The 25,144-nt window shown below is 37.1% G+C and overlaps 1 protein-coding gene across 3 annotated transcripts in view; it reads left to right on the forward strand.

Moving 5' to 3' along the window:
* The first annotated feature begins 32 nt into the window (after positions 1–32).
* The window catches only part of rspo4 (R-spondin 4), a 39,127-nt gene continuing 14,015 nt past the window's right edge, over positions 33–25,144 (forward strand). The window contains exons 1-5 of one of the 3 annotated variants that reach the window (XM_016675090.1): positions 33–392; positions 10,653–10,841; positions 12,198–12,335; positions 14,806–15,015; positions 15,093–15,477. In XM_016675090.1, the coding sequence (XP_016530576.1) occupies positions 125–392; positions 10,653–10,841; positions 12,198–12,335; positions 14,806–15,015; positions 15,093–15,298 (1,011 nt within the window). In that variant the 5' untranslated portion in view covers positions 33–124 and the 3' untranslated portion in view covers positions 15,299–15,477. Of the gene's footprint in view, positions 393–1,416; positions 2,157–10,652; positions 10,842–12,197; positions 12,336–14,805; positions 15,016–15,092; positions 15,478–25,144 lie in introns of those variants that run through there. The other 2 variants (XM_007559707.2, XM_016675091.1) reach the window with 2 other exon arrangements.

A 25,144-nucleotide genomic window follows, 5' to 3' on the forward strand; every position in this document is an offset into this window, starting at 1 on the left:
GAAATGTGCTACACAAATAAGCTGACTGTCAACCTCCACACTGGGAAGCTGGAGTTCCTGGCATTAATATGGGCTGTGTGCGAAAAATTCAAGGATTTGTTGTAATAATCCACTTACTTATGTGATGGGCACAGCAAAACTGATTGCAGCCGGCTACAGGTGGGTGGGGGAGCTTGCTGACTTCAGGTTCAGTACAAAATACGGACGAGGAAAAGTCAGTGCAGACGCTGACACCCTTTCACTTCTCCCACTTGTTATCAACATGGAGGAATGCACTGAGGAACTCAACAGGGATGCCGTCCATACTGTGTGGGAAGGAAGTGAAGCTGCCAAAAAGCATGATGTTTCCTACGTTGGTTCTCTTAACCTAGTCCAAGATTCAGGCTCAACGGGTAAGACGGCATTACCTACCATTAGCCAAAGTGAACTGGTGAGAAGAGCCCAGAGGCAAGATGAGGCCATAAATGCAATGAAATTTCTTTCAATTTGTACATTTTTAAATGTACAGTTGAATGACAATAAAATCTGTCTATGTCTATATCTTATACTGTGATACATTTCCCCCCCATATCATCCAGCCATAATTTGAACTACAAACTAGACAAAAATACTTGGTAAGATTTTGTGATTTTGCAGTGTAAAAGCTTCATCCTACCGTAATGGAGTAAAGATGATTGTTTTTTCTTTCACATCCATTTTCCAAATGTACACATTTCACTTTATCTTGCTGAAAAGTTACTTGTGAGTTAGTTTTGTCAAACGATATTTGCACCAGATACTACACTAAAAATACTTGAAGTTTCTGTGGTTTTGAAGTGTAATTTTTATTGCTGTTATGTATGTTAAATCTGTTTTTGTCATATATTTGAATGATTTCTGCTGTATGATGTTTGTTTTTAATAATGGGCCCCATAAAGAGTGTAAATCCAGCTAGTGGGGATCCTAAACAATAAACAATATCTACACTGCAAACCCCTCCCACAAACTAAGTATTTGCAGTTTAGTTTCTAGTACAAATATCTTATTACACTTTATTAAGACAAATCTAACTTACAAGTAACTTTTTAGCAAGATATATTACCTTTATTAACTTGACTTAGAACTAATACTTTTTCATCAATATTAAGGTGTTATAAGGTATTAATTATTGACTCATATTGCTGTAAAGTTACTTATGAGTTAATTTTGTCTTATTTCAAGTGTGATATGATATTTGCATTAGGATTAGACGAAAATACTTGGTAAGATTCTGTGTTTTTGCAGTGAAGTAAAGCCAGTTCAGCTAGTTTTCGATGTATTTTCACGGCTAATTAATCTGATGTACTTTACCTTTAAAGTACCTGGAGGTTCGCAAGTTGGGGAGGTAGATTTTGTTTTTTTCTGTGCTTACCTGACTCCTCAGCCTAACAAGCACAACAAGTCTCTTTAGAAAAAACCCAGCAGGCTTCAATTAAATCGTAAACTCTCCTCTCTGCTGCTCTCCAGCTGCTTTTCTCTCAGGGTGGTCAAATTAACTTTACTCTATGCTCACAGTTAATAGCATCGCAGCAGAAAGCAAACCTGCAGAGTGCGAGCATGAAAAACAAACGTGGGATTGAACAACAATAGGTAGAGCCAGGAGGAGGGGGCTGCAAATGTGGAACCACTTAAGGTTCGAGCACGCTTGCCTTGCAAAGGGTTAAAGATGGCGATGGGATAAGTGGAGCTCGTTTATCCCAAATTTGACAGTGGTAGTTAAATGTTGGGTTTTCCCTCCAAACTGGCAGTCTGGACGAGGCTTTCTGCTCCCCTCAGCCTCCCTGGTGCTGCGCTCGTTTACGACCGCCTGTCTTCTCTAAATCAAATCCGAGAAAAGGAGGACGATTCCGCAAGATTATCTCCTCAGCTTCACCTCCATCCATCCCACCATTATTTCAGCTTTCTCTCAGCCGTTCGCCTGTCCTCTCCTCCGCCCCCACCAACGCTCCGCTTTGTCTTTCACTGTGGAGCTAAATTTCCCAACCTGCCGCCCCTGGGATCCCCGCAGATGTCCGGAGCCTGGCGCTGAAGCGGGCGCTCGCCAGCAGCCCAGATGCATCTGCGACTCTTTGCCTTTGGGATGACCTTGCTTTGTGAGGTGATCAGGATGGGGTCGGGCGTCACGCAGAAGCGAAGTGGTGAGTAGACGTCCAAGACGACCAGAAAACCACAACTGGCTTCCTAATTATTGAGTTATTATGAAGGATAAAGTTTAATATGTAACATTTGGCAAATGGACATGAAGGAAAACAGGCAACTTTACTTCATAAGGTAGGTTGGAGTACTTTTGTCTAGTTTGTAGTTTAAATTAGGATTATTACGATAACAAATGTTTCTGGACGATAAACTGTCCTGGAAGTCATTGCGATAATCAATAATGTTTTCAAGTAATGCAAGAAGACATCATCAAAAATCAATAAACTTTAAGCTCTAATGAATATTTAACACTGGAGCTGGAAGAGATTTTAAATATCTAAAATAAACAAACAAAACAACAAATAAAATAAATTATGAAGTCTTTAAAAGCAAAAATGTCTTTTAAAAATGGTTTAGTTGAGGCCAAAACACCAGAGTGAAGATTTTATCATCCAGTTTTCAGTAAAAAGAGAGAAAAGAGAAAAACGATGAATTATGCAAATGGAAAATATTAAGATTATTTTAATTAATCATGTGATTAATTGATTACTTGCAACAGGCTGAGTTCAAAAATCTCAGTCCACTTTAAATATGATTAAACTAACTTACAAGCAACTTTTCAGCAAGAAATAGGAGCTTGTTGTGGTTTACTTATAAAATGTGGAAAATGTTATAAGTGAAATAATCTGCCAGTTTTACTAGAACTTTTTATCAATAACAAGGGATTATTAACTTAAAACAAACTCCTATTTCTTGCTGAAAATTAACTTGTAAGTTAGTTTTGTTTTATTTCAAGTGGAATAAGATATTTTCATTAGAAGCTAGACCAAAAAAACTTAGATTTTTTATCCTATATTTTCATAAAACCTAATGTCTCTTCACATCTATCTGAAGCTAACTTTAAATAAAAATCAGAATTTATGCTTTTATTCCTCAAAAAACTTTCAATCTGAGCTGTCGCTCGATGTGCTCCAACTCGTTTGTGAAGGTTTAGATTTGACTCCAATGATTCTGCGTTTGGAAATCGCTGCAGCCAGACAGGTATGTGGCGACTTCGGCGCTCACCAGCGACCTGCATTTCCTCAAGAATTTGGTAATAATGGAGGACAATCCCGTCCCAATCACACAATCTGTCTACCTTAAAATGCCTCCGTAAAAACACAATTACCTCCATGATGTCATGCTAACTATTGTAAAATTTGACAATCTTAAATGTAAAAGCTGAAGGCATGTGAAGGAGATTAAAGGCAAGCTGCATCCATCTCTTCACTGCAAAACACAAAATCTTAACATCTACTGCTGTGCAAATATCTTATTAAATGTAAAATTAAATTAAATTAAATTACAAGCAAGATATAGGAGTTTGTTTAAGTCGATAATTTCTATATATTGATAGAAAAGAACTAGTTCCACTGGATTAGTTCACTTGTAACAGAACATATTTCCTTCTTATAAGTAATATAATCTGCCAGTGGAACAAGTTCTTTTTAAAATCAATATTAAGGAATTACTGACTCTAAATAAGCTCCTATATCTTCCTGAAACATTACTTGTAAGTTATGCGTTTTATTTAAAATGTAATAAGATATCTGCACTTGAATCTAAACCAAAAATACTTGGTAAGATTTTGCAGTGTTCACAACGACAGATTTACGTTGGTTTACGTTCCCCCTCTCCGTCATCTGCGCCTGACATTTTCTACTTTTTATCGTCTGCTCGAGTTGCCCATCTGGACCTGGTTCCTCTTTTTTTGACTCTTAAAACAAAAACGAAGCAACAGAAGCAGCAGGAGTTTTGTGTTTCAGTGTGAAAGCTGCAGTGCAGAGGTCAGAGGGAGCCGAGCCCATTATTCTGTCCATCAGGGCCGGCTCTCTGTTGCTATGGTTACTGTAGGTAATTGTGAGCATCTGTGGTCGTTTTTTAAAAGGAGAAAAGGGAGGAAACATGGAGAAAAATAACAGAAACTGTAGACGAAGAGTTACCAGTGGAATGCTTTAACTTCAATTCAATTCAAGACGTTAAAAAACTTTTTTTTTCTAGTAGTTTCTGTAAAATTTTACCATTTCCCAACAATTAACAGGTCTTCTCAGTGGACAGACATTACTGACATATATATGACTCTCTCTCTCTCTCTCTCTCTCTCTCTCTCTTTTATTAAATTGATGTTTTGATCAGTTACCCAGTACTTGAGTTGCCTTTTTACCAAAAACTTTTTTGCTCTTACTTGAGTGATTAAATATTAAATATCTTAGGTTTAAAATAGCGAATTTATGCTGTTAATTAGCAAAAAGTCAAATCTTTCTTTGAAAATGTATGACTTTTTGACATTCTTTTTCTTGTAAATATGCAAAATTATTCTCAATTTTGTTTTGATTTTTTTTTTGGCAAAAATTGAGTCCCTGGTGGCTTATTTTTATTTTCTGACCCTAAATATTCGATTAATGTAGAGTTTAAACTTTATATTAATTTAGAAAAGAAAGGGTATCTTTTAATTACCATTTTTAAGCTGTTGATTAGATCAAAACATGTATAATAAAACAAATTAACTATTAAACAAAGTTGATGTAAAAGTTTGATTTATTCGGAAAGAAATCAGAAAGTCTGTATCACCATAAAAACGTTTTTTTTTTTTAATATAATAAAAATGATCAGAGATGTGTGTTCACTTCCAAAAGTTAATTTACACGAATAAAAAACTGCATACTTTGAAAAGAAAGAAAATCAATACAATTATTGAATAATATAACGATGCAATACGCTATTAGCAAATAATTTGGTATTTTGAGCTTTAACAGTTTTAATATTTAGTTGCGGAACAAAATGCGCAAAGCAACGTTCTGCAGGGAAACTTTATAAAGTGACACCAAAACACAAAACAAAGGATTCCCGCTCATTCATAAATTTGATATTTCGGAACATTAAAGTCCCTCATGCAGCTACAGTGGAGAAGGAAGGCGAACCGAACCAGAACTTCACTTAAAAACTCACCTGAAATAACGTCAAGTTGAATGTAAGCACGACAGAAACTGAAGAAAATCAGCTTCCGGTAGCGGCCCTTCAACGGTAGGTTAGCCGACCGGGCTAACATAACCGGTCAGCTAACGGAGTTCGAGAGTCCGTTAATGGGAGGTTTTCCCAACAGCTGTGCGTGTTGCATTCAGGTGCAACTGGGACACTTTGCTGTCAAAATACCGAAACGCTTTAGGCATTTTTATTTTAAATTTTCAAAACGTTAACACTGAACGTTGTATTTTTGTAGAATCTATCTACTTTATTCTACTTTTACTGAAAAAAAAAATTCAACCAACTCAACAATTAGAACATGATCAAATCCAGTTCAAAAGCACAGTACAGTACAATTATCTTAGTTAACTTGAATCAAGAGAAAACGAGTAACTTTTCAGGTGTTTTAAGTCATGGTTCCTTAATATTGATGAAAAATAACTAGTTCAACTGGCAGATTATTTAACTTTCAACGAGACATTATTCCCATGTTAAAAGTTTTTAAAAAATGTGCCATTTGAAACAAGTACTACTTTTTCACTATTGCATGAAATTGTTGGCTTTATATCTTGATGAAAAGTTAATTGTAAGTTAGTTTTGTCTTATTTCAAGCGTACTCAGATATTTATGCTAAATGAAAGCAAAAACACCTGGTAAAATATTAAAATATCAACTCTAACCTGGCTAAATAACTTTAAATTAATGAAAACAGTTTAAGCTGTTCTCCTGAGGTAATTAAACTCATTTAGAAAAAGCCTTAAATGCCACCCACAGGAATTTCTGATTTCTTTCCACTCTGACATTATGCTAGAGTGGAAAGCATAATGTCAGAGTGGACATTATGCTTTCCACTCTAGCATAACGTGGAAAGATGAAACTGCTCCTGAAAAGCAGCAAACTGCTGAAGCTCACATTTATTGATAATTATTGTTAAATCGGGTGCGTTTAATCAACAGTAGCTGGCTCCTTTTTTCCCTTGTTAATCTCATCAGCTTTTTCCATGTAAGCGCAAATCTTTACTGGCCTTTCATCTAAATTATTCCCTAAAACACAATTTTAAATCTGAACCTGAAGGGCTAAAACATAGTTTTCAGTAAGGAAGCATTCCTAACCCGACTGGCATTAATTGCCTGCAGTTGCAGAAAGGCTATTAAAGACACACACAGTGAGTATTATTTTAACACGGCAAGGCAGCTGGCACCTTTTTCTTGTTAATACACGCGTCCTGATGCATTGTGGGAATTTGCTCAACGACTGCTGATTGATGTCACAGACAGTCTGACCTGTAAGTAAATTAACACTTTTAGCAGCGTGACAGAAGAGGGTGAACCCATCAAAACTCTCATTAAGTAAACTGTTTGCAATCTGTGAAATATTTGGTCGTGACGCTCCAGTGAATTCAGTTTAAGGTTAAAATTCCTTCCCGTTTTCCCGAAACACTGACTGAGCTCGTTACACATGGATCTTGTTAAAACAAAACACACGAACTCAAGAAAAAAAAAAGCCCAGGGTAATCCCATGCAAGTTCAGAGGTCAAGGTTTTACGCTACCTAAACCTGCAGCTCCTCTGAAAGTCTGCAGATTCGGAGCACATGTGCGTGGAGCGGCGTTTCAGACGGCCGGGTTGAGACCTCAGCGGTTGTCTGGGGGAAAATCCGCCCTGAACTCTGAACTCCTCCAACAGATCCGTCATCTTTTTGAGCCCAGATTATTTAAACACGATGACTAATGCAGAGTATCCTAAAGTAATGACAGATCTGCATAAAACCTTAGAGTCGTTTCCAAATGGTTTGGAGAATTTGTTGTTTCTCAGTAATTTGGCATCTTTCTTAGTCAAAACTGAAAGAAAAAAAAAAACTACATTTTTATCTTCACTTATATTGTTGCAAACGCTCTATTAGACATATATTGCTTCTGTTTGATTTTCTTAACCAATAAAACCCAGAGGATCAATTTTATAGCACACAAAGATGCTGTAGTTTGGTTTATTTGCTGTATTGTGTTTTCAGTTTCTTTGTCTTAAAATGGTTAGTTCTCTTCTAAATTGCTTTGTACATAAATCCGAACACTGCAAAAACACAAAATGTAAAACAACAGTGCACTTTACTAAAGACAAAACTAACAAGTAACTTTTTAGCAAGATAAATTTAGGAGCTTTTCTTAGGTCAATAATTCCTTAATATTGATTTTAAAAAAACTATTTCCACTGGCAGATTTTTTTCACTTATAACAAGACGTTTTCCCCATAATATAAGTGAAATAATCTGCCAGTGGAACTAGTATTTTTTCATAAATATTAAGGAATTATTAACATAAAATTAGCTCCTTTCTTTTTTTTTTGCTAAAAAGTTAGTTGTAAGTTAGTTTTGTGTTAATTCAAGTATACTGAGATATTTGCACTAGAAATTAGACCAAAATACTCTGTAAGATTTTGTGTTTTTGCAGTGAAATAGTTCACAAAAGAAATCATTTACAAAACCGCCAAAGTCCAAAGACTTTCAGAAACCGCTGTTGATAGAGCAAGGAAGGAAAATATAAAGAAATGAGAACTGGGCCGGCACATTTGACTGATCTGATCTGCTTTGACTTTTTGGTTTGTTTTTGTTTTGTTGGAAAACTTATCTTTATTTTACACCATGATTCTAGTGAAGAAAATTAACTCTCCAGTCCTGAAGATCTTCTTTCCGCTACTTTAAGACGCTTCCCTTCTTTAACGCCTCTGAACCGGGCTTTCTACCGTGCCTCTGCAGGGCTGAGTCACAGGAGAGAAACTCTTGAGGATTTGGATGCCACTGATTTGGAGGCTTCCTGGTTCAAAACATCTCAATCAATGCATAATTATGGTTTATTTATTATTTTACAAGTTTAAAGGTGACATATCATTTTTCCTAGAACAGTTTAGGATAAGTTTATGGGTGATACAAAACATGTTCCTTACATTTTTTGTGTACAAAAACATTTTTAGGTAATGAAATTTAGTCTGCTTCTGCCTATATTTTTAGGGCCTCTTGTCTCTTTTAATCCAAATAAGTAGCTGCTGGGCTCGGCGCCCCAACTCAATGTTTACACTCACACCTGAAGATGGCTGCAAACAGATGTGCAATTATACAAGCTTACATCTTTGAAAAGCATTAATGAAGCCTCCTGCACAACCAACAGGTATGCAGCAAGTGGTTGTAAGTCAACAATAAAACACTTGTCTTTTCCAGCAGCCGTTGTACGGCACATACAACACTAAAACCAATCATGCTACAGTTACGCTGGGATTGCTAGGTAACGGTGCTGTACGCATTGAATGTTACTCAACAACCCACATTAAGCATTTTCAGTGTTTTCAGTGGACATTTATTGAGAAATTTGTAAAAACAGAGAAGTACAAGAGGATCAAAACAGAAAGGACATAGTAACAGTTGAGTCAAAATGAATGGGAAATAAAACTGTTTTTCTTCCTGGTTTGGAGCGAGTCAACCAGGCTTTGCAAAGCGTAATTTTGTCAGATGTTTACGCTACACATGATGTAATAAACAACATGTAGAGGTTGTATACTCAAAAAGGAGAGGGATTTTCAATAATGTCAACTAAAATTGTCGTTGTTACAATCTGACAGACGTAAACAAAGAAATGAAGCTCCAATGCAACAGCGATGAGTTCGCTAATCTGATCCAGAAAATGTGTTTCCATCTAAAAAGACAAAAACCACCACAAGCGAGGGTGAAATTAGCTTTGCACTTACTGGTTTGTAAAACAGCTGAGTCAGACTGGGTGGAAAGTGTTAGTGGAAATCTTTCGCCCGACTCATCAGCGAGCATCTGGAGGTTTACCATGAGGAGGCAACAGGAAGCCACCGCCGCCATGTGAGTTCACTTCCTGTTCGAAACACATCTAGATCTATGGCAGAGTGATCAGACTAATCATGATTATTCAAATACTTATCAAATAATTTACTAATCAATTAACAGTTAACTGGATTACAGAGACGCAAAAAACAAAAGAAAATACACTCAGGGCTGTAATTAAGGCAAAACTCTAGAAAAAATACATCCATTTTGCATTTAAGATGAAAAACCTTCTGTTTGTAAATATTAGCTTCACCTGCTGCAAAATCTCACCTTTTTTGAAATATTGCCAGATTTATTTGTTGATCTGCTGTAATTTCGACACAAATTGGTTCAAAACTCAACACAGTAAAGTGTCTATATGAGGCCGACACATTTTGTGTTCATGTGACACATTTACTGTGCTAATAATTCAAAAAAAGTAAATGTGTTAGAATGATTTAGCACCATCGTTGTGTTCATTTACAGAGTTATTGTGTTAAATCATTTTAACACAGCTGTTGTGTTTAGTGTTAAAACAATGTGGTCATTTGATTAAAAAAAGGGAAAATAAAACATTTATGAGTCCTGGCAGATTGAATTAGGAACTAAACAAAAACAATTCAGTTTCCTAATTCAGGAACTCTGCTTATGCTTTCTTAACTTTTTATTGTAAAAAACATTATTTACCACTTCCTGCTACGAAGAGGTCCAACCCAGGAACCATAGATGGAAACTATCTTGAGCTTAATCTGGTGCAAAGCAACTTTTATTAATGTTGTTTTGCACATTGTTTCTTTAATATAAACTAATAAATAAAAAAACAAATATGGCGGTCCCTTCAGTTGTGGAAAGTTCAAGAACTGCAGACGTCCAAGAAGTGACATCATTGCTCAGTGGTTGATGTCACTCATATTCTGTGCGTCCAGTTGTTGGAGTAAAACAACACAAAGTGAAGAAAACAAGACAGGATGTGTTTACTGGATGATAACAGAAAATCTGTTGAAAAACAACACATTTCTTTTTTTTATTATCCAACTCTCACATTGCACGTTTCTTTACCTTCATTTGGGTTTCTGCTGCTTTTAAGAACAGACCAGGCGCTTAAAAAAACCCACCCAGCTGGCTTTTGGAAACAAGTTAATGGTTTATAGTTTATGGAAAATGAGACATTTCAAAAAACCTCCAGAATGTAATGTCACAAATCAGCAGACATTGACCCTTCACCTAGTAAGCTCAGTTTGGTTACCTAGCAACCCGAGCAGAATTCCGCCCGTTACCTAGCAACCCAATCAGAGTTCCAGGACATGGAGCACACAAAAATGTTAATATCTAAGAATTATTTTGTGAAAAAAATGTAATGAACATGTTTTATAAGGATAGTAAATATTTTCTAACATGTTCAAGGAAGCATAATGGTCACCTTTAAAAAAACATGGAGTGAATTCAAGGTGCAGAGGAGTTTCACTTCCAGCATAATAATGGAAGCCTTTCAATGTCTACAGTTTAGTATTTCAGACAGCTCTGTCGAGGATTTCCATGGAGCCCAGATAGCATCTCGGCATCTTGAGGATTTATGGAATCTTTCTCCCCCCCTGCTTTCCTTTGTTGCCCACGTCTTATTTTTGTTTTAATATCTTCTGCGCCTAATCCGGATCTGTCTTAATGTGCTTCCTGCAGCTCACAGAGAGACGTCAGAAGACTGTCAGAGTTGTCTGGAGTGTTCGCGGGACAACGGCTGCGTACGCTGCCCAGAGCGACTCTTCCTGTTTCCCCAGAGGAAAGGGATGTCTCATCATGGGACGTGTCTCCATTCCTGTCCAAATGGACACTTTGGACAGAGAGGGAGGGACGTGAACCGCTGCATGAGTACGTAAAAATGTGTTATGAAGAAACAGCAAAGATGAGACCTGAAAAGAAATAATGAAAAGACTAGTTTTTTGGGAGAGGTTCAATCAGCCTGACTTCCTTGTAATCTGTTGAAGCTTCAATTAGTCTTTTAAAGCCTTTCTTTGGTATTCAGCTGCTTCAGCTCAAGTTGTCCCTGAGCATGATACGCACCAAATACTCCTGTTATAACTCAACAAATCCTGCTTTTCTCTTACCTAGCAACCCCAGCAGAGTTCCGCCTGTTACCTAGCAACCCAAGCTGAGTTCCAGCATTTTTGGTCGACTTTTTTTCCTGCTATACAATGGCTGCTGGAAAAGACAAGTGTTTTGTTGTTGACTTACCTTCCAGAAACCACTTACTGCATTCTTGTTGGTTGCAGAAGGATGTACGGTTGTATAGTTGCGCATCTGTCTGCATTCATTTTCACGTGCGAGTGTAAACGTTGAATTGGGGACAAGTGGTCAGCAGCAGCTTATTTGGATTTAAAGTGGCAGAGACCCTAAAACAGCTCAAATTAGGTGGAACTGATTAGACAAAAATGTTATCTGAAATGTAATGAGCATGTTTTGTGTCGCCCACAGACCTTTCCAAACATGTTCAATAGGTCACCTTCATTATATATCTCTCAGCAAGAGTTTTCATGTAAAGTTACTGCAATTAACTTGTAATTAGTTTTTGCTGGGGAGAGAAACAGACACTATGTGGCATTTTAATAAACATAATATAGGTAAATAAGAAAAAAAGAGTTACAATTTAACTGTATCCTGAACAAAAACTATGAAATTTCACCGCTCTTACAGTCTGGGTTTCCTTTAATATTTTAATTTTTCTACTAACTTTAAATCATAGAAATCTTGAAATTTTTAGAATTTGAACTTAAATGTGTGAGTTTGTGAAAGATAAACTTGCAGTAGTAAGTTGTGTTAACGTTATTAAGATTATCATATCTGTAAAAGTAAACAAGGGATTTTAAGTTGGCACTTCAAAACAATGAAAGAAGAAAAAAGCGGGATTAGGAAATATTTCCCAGGGTGCTTAGTGGCAAGTTATTGTATGTTGTATTGCGAGTTTTATTAAAGCAGATATTAATTTCAAAGCAACTGTTGCCTTCTCTCATTATTTAAGCGCTATTCAAAACAAAAATTTGATTGTGATGTTTATTAAAATATATGATCAGATATTTAGTTCTTGTAAGTCGAATCAAAAATGTAAATTCTTCTAACTTAAAATAGTAATTTTAAACAACAACCACCTGTGCCTCTGGAGCTGCAGGTTGCAGGTGAAACTCAGATTTTCAGTTTGTGATGTTTATCCGGCGCTCTGCTTCCTCCCAGAATGCCGCTCGCCAGACTGCGAGCTTTGTTTCAGTCGGGACTTCTGCACCAAGTGTAAGCCTGGCTTCAAGCTGCACAAAGGCAAATGTTTGATCCAGTGCCCAGAGGGAACCTTCGCTCACCAGACAGACTGCCTCGGTAAGTAAAAAACTGCAATATTTGGAGATATTTACAGATAACTGATGTATTTTCTTTGTTAAGCAACAGGAATTCCAAGCCAGGTTAATTTCCTCTAAAAACATATCAAGATTCAGATCTTGTTGCCTTAGGAAGAACAATAACCAAATGCGTCTTTCTTTTTTGATTTAGTTTGCTAAGATATTTACAAATACTCAAGATGTCTAACAATGATATGAATATCACTATACAGTGATGATCATTTAAGATAAATAGTGATGATTAATCACCAACAGTAGTGCTGCAATTAATCAAGATTAATTACAGCACTAGTGTCTGTGATTAATCACAATTAATCACCGACACTAGTGAGTAAAACTAGCACTAGTGATTACTCACTAGCACTAAATTCACTAGCTCTAATAAATAGAGTGATATCACTGTGATTGATCGTAGTCGTAGTTCACATGTGACTGTAAACTCCCACAAACAAATAATGGTTCTGCTATTGTTTGAGCTTCTGAGATGCTAATCGGCCGCTCACAGTTGTAAAAATTATACCTTGTTAACATGGTTACAGCTGTCATAAAGGAAAAACATACAAGCAAAATCTTTGCAAAAACCAGACAAATATGCAATGCCTTAACAAAATAATTAGCAAAATTCTAAAAACAAAAAGGAAGAAATCAGAAATAACCAGTTTTATTGTTGCATAAGAACTGCAGAAATCGGCATACCTGTATCTGCATTGCTAACATAAAAACACATGAGGTCTGCATCTTGTTCCAGGTTACTGCAGGCTCTGACCTAATCTGAGCCACATATAAAAAGATACTCCTCTCCAACAGAGACATCAGTGAAACTAAAGCTGGTGGCGTAATTAAAGCAGACTCCTTTCTCTGAAAACTCAGAGTGTTCAGCCGTTTTTATTCCACCTTAAACAGCCTGAGTGACTTCACCTGCAGGTTTTTATGTTGATGTTATCGGGTTCTAATGACTCATAATCCCATTAAGTGACAGCCTAATAGGATCTGTTTAACGTGCTTTTAATTTTGTTTTTAGCCTCCTAACGTCACCTGGAAACACTCGTTTGTATTTTTATCTGAGTTAAATCCGTTTGGATGGGGCCAGGCTCTCAACATAACACACGATACGGATTAAAAACCTTCAGAGTGGTTTTGGGCTTCCTCCCTCCCTTCTCTGTAAGTGAGATATATGATTGAACTCGGTCATCATTTGATGCTTATCGTTTCTCCTCTGCCGTCCACCTGCAACATCTGCAGCTACGGTTCTTTTCTGGCAGTCGAGCAACATCTGGTATTAATGGTGCTTTTGGGGTTTTACGTCCAACTGTTGGTACACACCTCAACAAAGCCTCTGCTTTCAAATCTGACGGCTGCAATGACGATCATAAAGATACGCCGGCGCCGTTTGGCTGAAGCTGCAGAGCTTTTCATGCGGCCTTGTAGGCTGCATGACATCTCTCTTCCTGAGTAAGCGGCTAATGTTCAGCTGGCATTCATCTACCTTAAATAATTGCACCGTTGCTGCCAGAAATCCAGGGAAATCTTTAAGTATTAGTCCAATTCACCACTGCTGAGTTATAGTTGCAGTTTATTTTATCTTTGCTGTCACATTCGCTCTCTGTAATATGCGATCTTCAGCATTTATGTATCCAAGCTTGTTTCCATGTTTTTAATGCTGTTTTTTTCCAACAGCTTCAACTAAATCTATTATGAGTACGTATGTAATGGATTTAATTACATGATTCTGACTTTAAAAAACACATTTAAAGGAAAATTTGAATAAACATTAGTGCGGTCAATTAAAAATGTAATCATGATTAATCACAGTCTAGCGCTGTGATCAATCACGATTAATCACTGGTTCGTATCACGCAGCTGTGAACTAGCAGGAAAAGGCTTTCAGGTTAAAATAGTAGTTTGATTAATATGCGGTCTGTAATATCAGCATATTTTCAGATTAATCGCACAAATTAATGCGTTAAGGTTGACAGCCCTAAAAACCAACTTCCAAGTTTTTTCTATATCAGTCTTTAAATTTCTGAGCTTTTTCTTTTGGAGCTTTGGGAGTTTTTTCTTGAAATTTCTTTTTTAGACAAGATTTCTAAGTTTTCTGGTGGAAATTTACTCGTCCTTCATCTTTCTGCCTACAGTGTCCCTAATACGCCGTTGCAGATTTTCACTTTAGAATTTAAAAATAATTTAGGGGAAGCTAAGTTTAGCTGGACTTTGCTAAACGCTAAGCTAAAAATTAGTCACACTGTTAGAAGAAATTTGCCCACTACTGATGTCCTGAAACTAAAGAACTGAAAAGAGTGTGCTTTGTTTTAATTGTAATTGTAGTAGATAAATTGCTTTTTTATTTGTCTGAAATTCACCAGTGTTCTCCTCTCTTCCCAGGCATTTTTTAATCCATCACCATTTTTCCTTTCACCTCTTTTCTTTTTTGCATTATTTGTTTTGTCTAGAGGTCTGTCCCCTGCCTCCGCTGGGAGAGTGGAGCGAGTGGAGCGAGTGGAGCGTCTGCGTCCGTGACGGCGCCACCTGTGGTTTCAGATGGGGAAAGCAGACCCGGGTCCGGGAGAACAGCCAGAGCGGGAAAGCGACTGAAAAAGCGTCGGTCTGTTCGCCCCAACGCGAAACACAAAGGTGCAGGATGAAGAAAAAATGTCCCACAGGTAAGAGAGAAAGATCCCACAGTGTTAGCAGCTGCACTAAAATCAGCAAAACATGCAAATTGTTTATCTTCTTTTAGTGAACTTCCAACATCTGTGTTTTAACACAGTCGTGCAATTAATAATGCCAAGTCGGGGGGAATTGGACCTTTCAAAAACATTCCAGTCTCCTCCGGCTCAGCGCTGTGAGGTTATAGATATCCTCTCCCCGCATCACACGAAACACAGCGGATCTCATCTAACCTTTAAAAGGTCATATTTGGTCGTCTGGTATTATAAAACCTAAGTTATAAAGTTTAGTAACTTCAGCATCGAGTGACTGATATGTAGTCCAGCCACGCAAAAGCTCTATGTAACAGCAGCTCCCTCCCTATAAAACGTTTGTGTCCAGCTGGTCTTGATTACTGCTGCACTGTGAACATCACAGGCAAATATAAAGATAATAAAAAGTACTGAAGAATCCAATAACCTTTGTCTTTTTAAAGCCAACTCATAAAAACCTCTTCAAGCTAACGTCTCTTCATAATAAACACCAGAAAACTGCAGTTTGGGCTTCTGTTAGAGACGGTCATGGCGAGTTAATGCCTGGAAATAAATATTTAGTTTCTGATTTTAATAATTAGTTTTGAACTTTTACAGTTATTTAGACACTGCTTTAACAACTCTGTGACTCCTGCCATTCAGAAAGTCGTTACTGGTCTCAACATTCAGAGTGATTCATCCAGGGGCGGCTCTACACAGGAGCAAAAGGGGGGCTACTGCCCCTTCTGCAGTTGAACCTTGCCCCTGTGTATTTTATATTCTCCAAACTAAATATTAATTCACCAAAAGTATGTAATTGCACATATAATCTTGGGCTGCTTTCACACCAGCCCTGTTTGGTTCGCTTTAATCGAACTCCAGTCCGTTTGCTTTGAATGTCCGGCCCATTTAAAGAGGTGGGAATACTTAATCAGGTGAAAAAAGCAAACTCTGCTTCGTCTAAAAACCTCGGTCTCGGTTTGGTTCAAGTGAACTCCAGTGTGGTTTGAATGCATATGTGAACGCCAAGCGGACCAGAGACCGCTCCAAAAGCAGGAAGTGGACTACAGCGCAAGGCATTCTGGGTAAATACAACCAAAACAAACACTAGGCTAGCGCTAGCAGGAGAATTGGCTCCTCGTCTTTGGCTAAAGATAAAAGAGAAATCCTAACCGCTAAAATCTAACACCACTTCATTTTGGTTTTCATTTCGTAAAGAAGGAAGTTAGGATTTATGTTGCTTCCCTTCCTCACGACTCCTTCAGACTAGCCAGCAGCAATTAGCAAATAAAGCTAATGATAAGAAACATTTTTATTGATTTTTTTAGGTAACTATATGGCACAGCTTTCATAGAACCACAAACATAAATATTGTTCTCGTATTCGTAACGTATTCAGGATGTAAAAAATGACATCCAGTGTCCTGGACTTTTGCATTCAGCGTTTAAGCCGCTAATACTTTTCTGCAGAGTAACCGCAGGCTGCACATCCATCTGTGTACATTCAGGCTAGCAGCATTGCGCTCCTTTTCAACCGCTGCATTCTTCTCTGGAGCGTCATCTGGAACCAACATCTGTCCAGACTGTTCCCATTTGTGGTTCCATGATGGCAGACCAGCCTACAAAATGCTAGCAGGGAAAGGGATTCCCTCGTTCCCACCCACCCCAATCCCCAAAAATGCGTGAAACACCAAAAACGTGCTCAGTTTGCACCTCGCTACCTGTTCTGCTACATTAAGGAGCAAACCAGCCGAGGTTTCTTTCAGGTCTGACGCCTGCATGCTGTTTCTTGCTCCGGATCTGCTTTGATCTTGTTCTCTGTGGTGGAGGCTCCGACTGCAAATATTTTGAAAGCCTCTTGTTGTGTAAATGCTGTCAAACCCAGTTTAGGTTGTAAAAAAAAGGGAGGAGAAAAAAACAGAATGTGTGCTCGGTGTCTTCAGCAGATCCAGAAGTATTGAAGTGACAGCGCCTGGCTCTGGATTCAACTCTGGATTTAAGTAATAATGAACCCCAGACGGATTAAAATTAAACTTGGCAGCTGGTTTTGGCTTTCCCATCAAACCAAAACAAGAAACTATGAGACACAAAGCAGAAGATGAGACTGCAGCATGTTTTTGTTTTTTACAGTAATTCCTTAAAAAGTTCAGATATGCATTGAGTGTTTGAACTTTGTCCACAATATAAGGAATGTCATTTGAGGTATTTATCATTATCACTGGCATATTGTACGTCCTGAAGATATCTTCTGGAAATGGACACATCTGGGACAAAAGAGTCCAGAAGTTTCTCCCAGGTTACACTGCTTTAGTTTTTTAATTCTCCATCTCCAGAGGCACTAGGAGAGTTTTAAAAACTTATAAAACTTTAACAAAAACTGCAGGTGTTTTGGTTAAAACATGTTTGTTTTCATTCAGTGGGTAGAGAATCCAGAAATTTTATTCAAGTAAGAGTAGAGATACTTTATAACAAAATTACTCAAGGAAAAAGTACAGTGAAGTAAAAAGGACACTTTTTCAAAAGGTCAGTCAAGTAAATGTAACTGAGTAAATGTAGCTAGTTGCTACCCAGTTCTGTCCGTCTCCTGCTGTGTTATCCTCAGATGAAGTCTCTTATTTTTCTCTAAAACAAGAGATTCTCTTCTGCTTTATATCAAAGTTTTACTAACCTGAAATCCTGTGCTGTTGAGTAAACTTAAATTATGTTAAATAAACCGTAACAGAACTCTTCACATAAACAGCTCAGTGTTTGTTGCAACAGTCCAAGTTAACGTCAAATCAATCAGAAATAATTCACTTGTACAGTCAGATTCAGATCTTCACTTAGATCTTCATCTTGGGGAAGCATTTGGCAACAGTGGAAAGAAAAAAGTCAAATTTAAAAAGAAGAAATCTCAAATAAAACCAGACATGACAACAAATTAAAAATCAGGCAAGATAAAAAAAAAATAAAAAAGAATATATATACACTGCTCAAAAAAATAAAGGGAACACTCAAATAACATCCTAGATCTGAATGAATGAAATATTCTCATTGAATACTTTGTTCTGTACAAAGTTGAATGTGCTGACAACAAAATCACACAAAAATCATCAATGGAAATCAAATTTATTAACCAATGGAGGCCTGGATTTGGAGCCACACACAAAATTAAAGTGAAATGTTCCCTTTATTTTTTTTTAAAGGGAAAAAAAATAAAGGGAATATATATATATATATATACATACATATAAAACACTAAACAACTGCAGGTCTTTGCCTAGTAAATTTTGGTTAAAACAACCTTTTTCGTCATTCAGTGAAATTTTCAGACATTTTACTCAAGTAGGTGTAGAAATACTTCATAATAAAGTTACTCAGGTTATAACAGATTTGGGTTTTTCATTATCGTTTAGTTTAATTTCATTATGACTTCATGTTTGTCTAATTCTGTTAGTTTTAGTTTTTTAAAGTCTGTTCGCTAGTTTTTATTAGTTAAATATTGTTTAGTTTTTATTTCAGTTCAGTTTCACCTTATCAACATTACACACAGAAAACAAAAACAAAACACTGCTTTACAAACTCATAATTCACCAAACAGGGAAGTTTTGTGATTATGTATTAATTGGGTAATGAATATTCAAAAAAGGATACAAGTTTCAAAAAAAGTATTCAGTTATTGCTGAACAACTGACTCATTTTCTCATTTTCCAAGATTAAGAAACAATAAAAGCTGATTTGGGTGCAGCAAACTTATCTTTTCAGTTTAGTAGTTGCTTAAACTTGGTTATAAAAATATGAATACTTTGTGTTGTACTTTGAATTTTCCTGTATGAGAAAATGATGTTGGTAACAAATTTTACTCTGATTACAAATTGAAAGTCTCCATTTGAATTGATGATCCAACTTTGTATCCTTTTTGAATTGCAGTTAGGGGCCACACAAAATTAGTCCAAGGACCATAAAGACCATAAAGACCATAAAGAGCCCCCGGGCCACACTTTTGGACACCTTGCTTTACAGTCTCTCATCTCATAAATATTGGAAAAATTTATTTATTGATTGATGTATAGTGAACCAAATGAACCAAAACTCCCTTTGCCTTTTTTTGTATTTGTTGGCCAGAGGAAAAAATCAAAATCAAGTTTGAAATATCTAGTTTGCAAAATCTCTTTGTAGTTACAGACACATGTTTAGTGTTAGTGTGACAGCTTATTAAGTTGTATTTATGTGGATGATAATCTCCCATAGTGAAACAGATTAACTCAGGCTGTGTTTCACGAAGACAGAGCAACCGTGTGGCTCCCATTTAGGACAATACATTTCCCCTGCTGCAGAACCCAAAGACACTCATGGAGGTTTGTTATAGGAAACATTTGTTTCTCTAATAACTGTGACTGAGCTCTCCAGCAAGTCAATTTTTCATTGTTATTGTGTTTGTGCTGCGATGTGTTCTCTCCCATGTGAAGGAGAAGCGAACCAACATGAGTTATAATACCAAACTGATGTCTCTGGTGGCTTGTTGCCGGGTCGTTACTTTTGTTCTCTGGCTGATCAGAAACAGAGCCGGGATTAATTTGTACAAGTGATTCTTCTTGGATGGGGAAAGCAGGACAACAGCAGCTTTACCTCAGCAGATTTATGAACTCACAAATCATGGTGCTTTCATAGTCCATGTTCTAAACCTGGACTAAACGGACCCAGTTAGCTCATTCCTACGAGATATTAGTGTTTTACTCTTTACACCAGAGATAGCTCTAGAGTACATGTCAACTTCAAGGCCCAAGGGCCAATAACCTGATAGTCCAGTAGATTCGGTTCAACTGGGAGTCAAAATTACAGCATTTGTTACATTCTCAGCTGCACTTTGAGCAACGTGTTCCCCTCCTGGCCTGTGGGGGCGCTGCACCAAGAACCACTGAAGGAAACGACACAAAAACCTCTGAAGACACTGAGAGCAACTTCCTTCTTGACAAAAAACAAACAAAAATGGAGTCGCGGCAGATTTTAGTGGCTGCAGGATTTCTCTTCTGTTTTTGTTTAAAGAACATAAATCCTTTCTCCTGCTAGCTCTAGAAGTGCTAGGTTGATAGGGTTGTATTTACCCAGAATGCCCTGCACTGTAGTCCACTTCCTGCTTTTGGAGCGGTAACCAGGCCGTTTGGCGTTCACATAAGCATTCGAACTGCACCAGAGGAGGTAAAACAATTTTCCAATTCTGCAATAACCTTATCAAACAAAGATGACATTACAATGAACAAGTTTATTAACAAACAATTTAAGAAGTTAGTTTTATTATCAATAAATCAGTAAAGCAGCTGCAGCTCCTCAGAAATGACTTTTTTTATTGTCTGTTTCATGAAGTTCACATTTTATTTCCACATATAAATGTTACCTGTGCAGACAGTTTTCAGAGTAAATCCCACTGACTTTCTGCAGAACGGCCGGGCTGCCATGTGCTATGATTCATTTTCCTCCAGATTACATCACAATCACTTTGATGTATGGCATGCAATGTATCTACGAGGGCAACAGATCAGATCAATACCATGTGGAGAACAACATAGTCATTGTACTCGCTCCAGCACCCTCACTTTCTTCTTTTCAAACCCATTTTTTTGGCGTCTGTAACCACAAAAACTAGAGTCCCTCAGTTACGGTTGAGACTGTCAAACCAAGCGGCCTCCCTCTGTGATTTGACAACTTCCATCCCATCTGGGATCCTCCAAAAGATTCCTGAGTTAAAATACCAGATCTTCCCTTTAACCTGCAGTCCTGACTGAGAAAATAGTAAATAATTTAATAAAAACTGAGCCAGAAATCTCCCATCCCAGAAGACTCAACTTTCCTATTTAACTGTAGTTTTATTACAATTTTAAAGTAAATGGCGTAGAGACTAAAACAATGTCGTATTTATGTGAGGTTTGGAAATGTGTGTGAATCAACATTGCTATTATAATCTTAAACTCTCCATATGTTCGTAACAAAGTGTCAGAGTTGAATGAAAGGGAAAATCAATCAATGCCAGGAGATTCAGAGGGTCGATCTGGTTTTCATTCTGCTGTGGATCATCGGACCAGTTCTTTATCTTAATAAGAACATTCAACAGCGATTTGGGACTCGTCCAACAGAACTTCAGATGTTTTACTGAAATGGAGAAACCTCTCTCGTGGCACTCTCTCGATATTACTTTGGGCTTTTGGCCCCCTGCTGAGCAGCATTTGGTTCCTGTGTTACACCTTATTCTGTGACCACCATATATTGTGACTGTAGGAGGCGCTGTTGCAGTTTTACACTTTGCCATACCTCAGCCTGACGCAAAAGGAAAAATAAAGAAAAACAAAGAACAAGTAACATCTTACCACTAATATTGGGATTATTATGGAAATATAAATGGACACAATATGACAGCACTCATCAGATATTATGACCACACTGTTACTTAGTGTAAAATACTAAATATTTGAACCAAACTGTTTCTGTTAAGTAATTCAGTAACGCAACAAGTTACTACACAACTCTGTCTCTGGTTGTGTTTTCCCAGAATCCCCTGCACTGTAGTCCGCTTCCTGCTTTTGGTCCGTCTGGTGTTGAAATATGAATTTTAATTCACTTTAACCAACCTGAGACCGAGGTTTGTAGGCGGACCAGAGTTTGCTTTCTTTGATTTGGTTACGGATTCATGGCTCAAACCGGACTCTCTAGGTGAACAAACTGGAGCTGGATTAAAGCGGATTAAGCAGGGCTGGTGTGAAATCAGCATGTTTAAATATAGCAGAGTGGAGATGAATAACCGTGGGAAACAGTTGGGAATAAAATTTCCAGTGAAACCGAACGGTTGTCAACAACGTGAACAGAGGTTCAGTCCATCAGTGGGTTGGTGGCAATGGGTCAGTCTGGGTCGCATTTCCAAATCCAGTCGTCTGTAACTGAGACCAAACGTACAGCATGTGCAGTAATCCAGGCGCTTCAAACCTGAAATATCCTCGACTTAATTCAAACATATAAAACAGAACTGGGCAAAGTAAATCCAAACTCTGCTTTGGATGAAATCTCCTATATTTCTGCTGCCCCTTTTTTGAGTTTTGCTCAGTATTTCAGATGCCACTTTTGTTATTCGTTTTGCCTTTTGTTTGTTACTTGGACATTTCATACAAGATTATGGTGCCGGCAGCCAACTTACAGTACATCCAGACAAATCCCCGTAGATTGAAACGGAGTTACTGAAGATTAGAGGCTCTCTGGTACTTTAAAGGGCAGACCTCAGTGTCCCTCTCATTTAGAAGCTCCTGGATCAGGATTTAAACCCAACATAAACACGCATCATGTTCAGACAGACCCGCAGGCACTGTAAAACCCCGGACAACAGGTACTGATTACACAACAAGTTGGTTTTTCTGCCCTCACTTTCACTCCATGAACATCCCTAATGTAATTTAGAGGCATGTCTAAGCAGAGAAAGCAGGTTTTCCTTCTTTCTTTTTGGACACAATGTGGGCAAAGATGAGAAAAATCTGTCTCAGCAAATTCCAAACATTTTCGCTCGGATGGAGGTTTTCTGCTTGCGTGACCGATTCAGCTGGAATCTTTGCATTTGAATTTACTTTTATAACATTTTCATCAACTCAAGAAGTTGGACAGTTGTTATGGACCACAGCTGCTCGCTGATTTTGATCAGAGCGAAGCTGGAGTTTGTTGTTAGCCCGTAAAGAGCCGTAATCTCTGGTGTGCTGCTCTGCTGCTAGCTTCAGCAGCGAGAGGCTTCAGAAATTCACGTTTGCACAGATGTGGAATCAAAACTTGGGATTTTTTTCAGTATTTTACACATTTACTGATACGCCTTCTGTACAGCTGCAACTAAGGATTATTTTACTAATTCATTATTCTCTCAGTTATTCTGACGATTAATCAACTATTTGATTAATTGCATAAGAACTTTTACTCTTTCTGCAGATTTTTCATTTAACCACTTATTTGATACAACATTAGAAATAAACTAAAAGACACAGATGTACAAATTATTAATATAACATTTTATTGATGCATTTGCAGTTAAAGCAAACGTCCAATATCAACATGTGAAAAGTTCAGCTTAACATAAACAAAGTGTGGGACGAACATGTTGAATATTTTTTGGATTAACCAATTAATAATTGGGCAGAAAATGGTAATTAATATAAGTATTTTACAGAATATGAAGCAGGCGAAGCTAAAATTGACGATTTCTGGGTCAAACAGTTTTGCAGACAGTGTTTTTATCTTAAATACAAAATGTATTTATACTTGTACAATTATTATTAATTATTGCTCTTAATACGTTGTTCTTTCAGTAATTTGTCTTTCTTTTAAGTCTGTATACTCTGTTTAAAGATGATTCATTGACAATTATTTCAGTGATTAATCATGATTAATCGTTTCAGACGTAGTCGCTTGTGTTCTCATCTCTTCAGTTTTCTTTTGGTTTCAAGGAGAAAGTTTGTTGTTTTTGTATATATTTTGGATCATTGTTCTTCCAACAGATCCATTGATGCTGCCATATTTATTTAAAATCTAGTCTTTTGTGAAATTCTTGAACCTTTTATTCTAACAAGGAATATAAATCAGCCCACAGCATCACAGAACCTCCCCCATATTTAACAGTGGCCATGATTTTCTGTCCTGTGTGTTTATTTGGGCTGTTTTTAGCAGAAAAGTTTTAGTCTAACCTGACCCAAGCATATGGTTCCAGTTTAGGTCCCAGAAGAGTTTAGCAAACTCCACATGTTTACATTTAGGCTGTCAGGAGAAAAAAGCCTTTCCTTGTCATGCTTCATAAACAACCAGTTATTTTATATATAGTGACTAATGCTTGTTATGGATACTTGGTGACCCCAAGTTGCTGCAGTTCATTAAGCTTTGGAGATACTTTCTCCTCCCTCACGTATTGGGTCCTGTGTATCACATGGTTACGACCCATTCAAACAGGAAGTGGTGGCTCTGATCAGCTTCAAAGTGTTAATTACATTCATTTAGAGCCGCAACCAACAACAGTTAGGTTAGAAATCAATTAATCAATTATTCTGGTGATTAATCATTTAATCTGACGATTAATCGGATTAAAAATGGGCATATTCCATAGGTTTTTTAATTTAACCTTTTTATGCAATGTTAGAACTACATAAAAATAAACTATTAAATTCATTTTTTAAATTAGAAAATGATTTTTTTTTTTTTTTGCAAAAACATCATTCCTTTAGTCAAACCTTAATCATTTGTAGCAAAGGATTCATCTTCAGCTAAAGAAAATACATCTATCATCAACATGTGAAAAGCTCAGCTCTGCTGGATGTAACATAAATACAGGTTAGGGATGACATGTTAATTATTTTTTGGTATTAAATGACTAACATTTGACAGAAAAGGTGCCTAATAGTTAATTTTTTCCAGATTTTGAACCAAGTCAAACCAAAACTACTTGATGAGTTCTTGGGTAAAACATTTTTACAGACAAATGTTTAGTTTTTTTAATCATAAATTCAAAATGGATATTTTTTGGCTTAATTTCTCCTCTGAATGTTTTTTTTTAGCAAATGGCCTTTTTTTTTGTCTGTATTCTCCAGTTATTGATTCACTGATTGTTAAATTAGTTCATGATTATTTCAATCATTTATTTGTCACAACTAATCATTTCAGCCATAGTTTTATTTTTAAATGAATAATTGAGGTCAGAATAATTATATAACTGAAAAAATATATTTAAATTTGCTCGATTGAAAAAATACCCAAACTCAGGGTAAATTTTCTTGCCGTGTAAATTGATCCGCAAAAATATACTGTGAAATTTTTCTTTTTTTAAATATTTTTGCTGTATTTCTGTTCTGAGGAGATAAAAAGTGATTTTTTAAGGGTAGTGCTTGAGCTCATGCAGTAATTATGTGAAGTTGTGCAGGTTCTTAATGAAAATCTGAACCTGGGCCGCAGTTTTTGTCTCTGTGCCACCAAACCGCACGTCATGGCGGATCTCAGTGCCAACCTGGAAACCGCACAGTAAAAGACGTGAAATTAAAGCAGAGCATAGCGCTAACGGGGGCTAATCACGACCCCCGCTTGTTATTTGATAATGTCTGGCCTGCAGCTCATTCTGCACTTCAAAC

The sequence above is a fragment of the Poecilia formosa genome, unplaced genomic scaffold (assembly GCF_000485575.1).
Source record: "Poecilia formosa unplaced genomic scaffold, Poecilia_formosa-5.1.2 Scaffold106, whole genome shotgun sequence".
Classification (NCBI taxonomy): Eukaryota; Metazoa; Chordata; class Actinopteri; order Cyprinodontiformes; family Poeciliidae; genus Poecilia; species Poecilia formosa.